Genomic DNA, 2,811 nt, shown 5'->3' with positions numbered 1-2,811 from the left:
AAATCTAGTCTGGTTCCAAAACTTAATTCATTCTCAGATTATGTACCGTGTGAGTAAGTGTTTTAAAAACAGTATACATTAATGCTACAAGCGGTTGATATTTGAACAGTCACACACCCTAACACACGCTTTTCCGTTTGATTGCCATAATTATTTTTTTAACAGCAAATACGGTTGACAATCAAGTATTTATTAAATAATATTATTTTGAATAAATTAAATGCAGAATACTCTGAATTTCACACGAAGAATAACTTTTCTTCGTTCTATATTTTTCACTGCGAAAACTACTACCACGATGGTAGCAGAAAGCTTGACGTATCTCTGAGATGCCTGACTTTATTTGTAATATGTACTATTAGTAAGTTGTTTATTTCTTATAAGCAAAGATAGTTACAGCATAAGTTATCCACTCAGCAAGAAACGCTAAAAATGCAATGAATAAACCAGTTCCCAGGAGCTCCCAAACTGGCACTAGATCCTCCGTCAAGACAATAAGATCGTTGAATGTTTGGTCTCGTTTTTTGTATATCCTCTTTGGAAACCAACTTTGATGTACCTTCTGATAAACGCCAACATCGAACAAAATATGCATGTACCGTTGAAACTCCCTCGCAGCCGGACTCATCCAGCTGAAGGCAATCCAATGTAGTTTCCAATATATGGGCGGTTTGAGCACAACCAAATCGAGTTTTGAAGCTAGATGTACGTAAGCCAAGTTACTATTCATATAATATGCTGTATCGCAATTTAACACGGTCGCATTGTGCAAAAGCGTATCTATATAAATGATCTCTCTAGAGGCAATCAATTTTTGTAAGATTTTAGGGAATTGAATGAACTCATTTTTCAACAAAATTATAGTTTGATTGAGAGCGATGAACTCCTCAATGGTTTCCGGATTTTTCTCGAAGGGATCTGCTGACATCAGTGACAACAGTATCGCCTGGTATGTTTCGCTGAGCAGAAAAATAAGCACGCATATCGCACAAACCGTCAGCCTGCTAACCAGTGGAAGAGTATGTTCCGGGCTGCCACCTCCAAAAAAACATCTTAGAATCAACAAGCGCGGAATATAGCGAGGACATAGCAAATTGCTAAGCTGTACTGCTAACAAAATCAAAACGATCACCAACCAAATATGCCATTTGAACGGTGTCAGAAGAAGCTGCAAGTGCATTCTTTCGTAACGCCGCGGCAATACTACGCAAAATTGCCGATTGTTGTTCCAGTATGCCTTCTCAAAGTAATTGCCATTCATTTCCACCGGGTTAAGGAGTACATCAATTTGACCAGTAATTAACTTTGATATCAGTGGTTGAAGTAGGTTTTCGGGATGGAATCGAAAACGTGCACCCTGGCGGCGGAGTATTATTTTAAAAAACTCTATGTCTAGGCTGTGAAATTCCTTGTTCTTCATGTACGTGTTCACCATGATGGGAACATAACCTACTTCGTACATGTACCCTTTAAAGCTGGTTAAACGCTTGCCAAATAAAATATCCACCGCATTACTATTGTTACCCACATGATTCCACTGACGTGTTATGGAGCTTGATATGTAGATACTAGCTTGGCCGTCATCAACTGGGGAGGCAACGAATTGCAAAACCTTTAGTATACCATAGTTTACCAACTCATTTGCCAACTGAATTATCTGAGTGTGTGCTACACCATGAAACAGCTGAACGAAAATTGCATACTTATTGGGGTTTTGGAAGAGTAACATCTGACCCCAACCGCACTGTAATAAGTAAGAAAAGAGCAAATGCAGTATTGTGTGACAATTGACGAATTTTTGTTTCACTTACCTGCAAACCTTGCAAGCAAACTTGAATCACCATTGAATTTTCGCGTTTTTTTCCAGAGAAATTGTCATGGAACTTCACAGCAAGAGATATGTTTTTTTCATGTGTAAAAACTAAATATGGTCGCGCCACCTGTAAACGAACTATGGCATCGTCAAACACATTTCCAGAGCACTCCACGCAAAGAATATCATGAGGTTGAGAAGAATCTTGCAATATTCGATCAATTACATCGCGTATTAGAGAAAATACTTCTGATGTTAATAGTGATGAGTGAACTTCTGACACCCCCGTGATGATTGCTACAACTATTATCAAGCTGCGGAAATACTGCTCCATTCTGTAAGCTACCTGGTACTGCCATGCAGAAATCATTAAACTCTTTTATATGCTAAAGCCGCACATAGCCACAACATGCACATGTTAGCTTCCCACAGCCAGAAACTAGTACTACTGGCAAATAACTACCATAATGACTTTTAAAATACCATTATTACGAGTTGAAGGCACATCTGTTCTTTAAAGGGCTGCATCAAAACAAAGTTAAATTTATAAAATACAAACACACTTTTTCCACATGCCGAATACATGACTTCATGCAATAATGTTAAGGTTAATAATTTTTACTACATTGTTGAATAACCGCTATCCCATAAATAGCTTTGTAAATTAATCCAATATTCTCATATTTTGACTTTTTGATGAGACTTTTTAAATATTCATTAATAATATTGATGGTAATATTATTAATAAGTACGTTAAATTAATACCAGATGATGCATACCCTTTACTTAGTGTAAATTGATGTCATATTCCCTCATATCGTTAAAGCCGAGTTGCAAACACGGTGAGACTTCAACCACAGTTCATGGTATATTGGCACATTAAAGAAATGCAAAGATGTTAATAGAACGTTAATGAATTGCGAATTTATCCCATACGCTGTCCAGTGCCTCTGAGGTCTATCCATATTGCTTCATATGTGGTGACCAGACTAGACATC

At 37.4% G+C, this 2,811-nt stretch overlaps 1 protein-coding gene across 1 annotated transcript; it reads right to left on the bottom strand.

Annotated features, from left to right (window-relative positions):
- Nucleotides 1-370: 370 nt before the first annotated feature.
- On the bottom strand, nucleotides 371-2,147 carry LOC131264448 (uncharacterized). Its single transcript, XM_058266749.1, has 2 exons — nucleotides 1,812-2,147; nucleotides 371-1,744 (listed from the first exon to the last, which is right to left on the bottom strand). Exons 1-2 carry the CDS (start codon nucleotides 2,145-2,147, stop codon nucleotides 371-373), a joined length of 1,710 nt encoding a protein of 569 aa, XP_058122732.1.
- Nucleotides 2,148-2,811: the final 664 nt, after the last annotated feature.

The sequence above is a fragment of the Anopheles coustani genome, chromosome 2 (assembly GCF_943734705.1).
Source record: "Anopheles coustani chromosome 2, idAnoCousDA_361_x.2, whole genome shotgun sequence".
Taxonomy (NCBI): domain Eukaryota; kingdom Metazoa; phylum Arthropoda; class Insecta; order Diptera; family Culicidae; genus Anopheles; species Anopheles coustani.
Note: the sequence above shows the minus strand (reverse complement) of the source record. Positions and strands in the feature narration are given on the sequence as shown.

Excerpts from the sequence above, each read along its gene's own strand:
- LOC131264448 (XM_058266749.1), bottom strand. The coding sequence starts at position 2,147 with ATGGAGCAGTATTTCCGCAGCTTGATAATAGTTGTAGCAATCATCACG. Across the intron at positions 1,745-1,811 it reads TTTGCTTGCAAGGTTTGCAG|TGCGGTTGGGGTCAGATGTT; the intron begins GTAAGTGAAACA and ends TACTTATTACAG.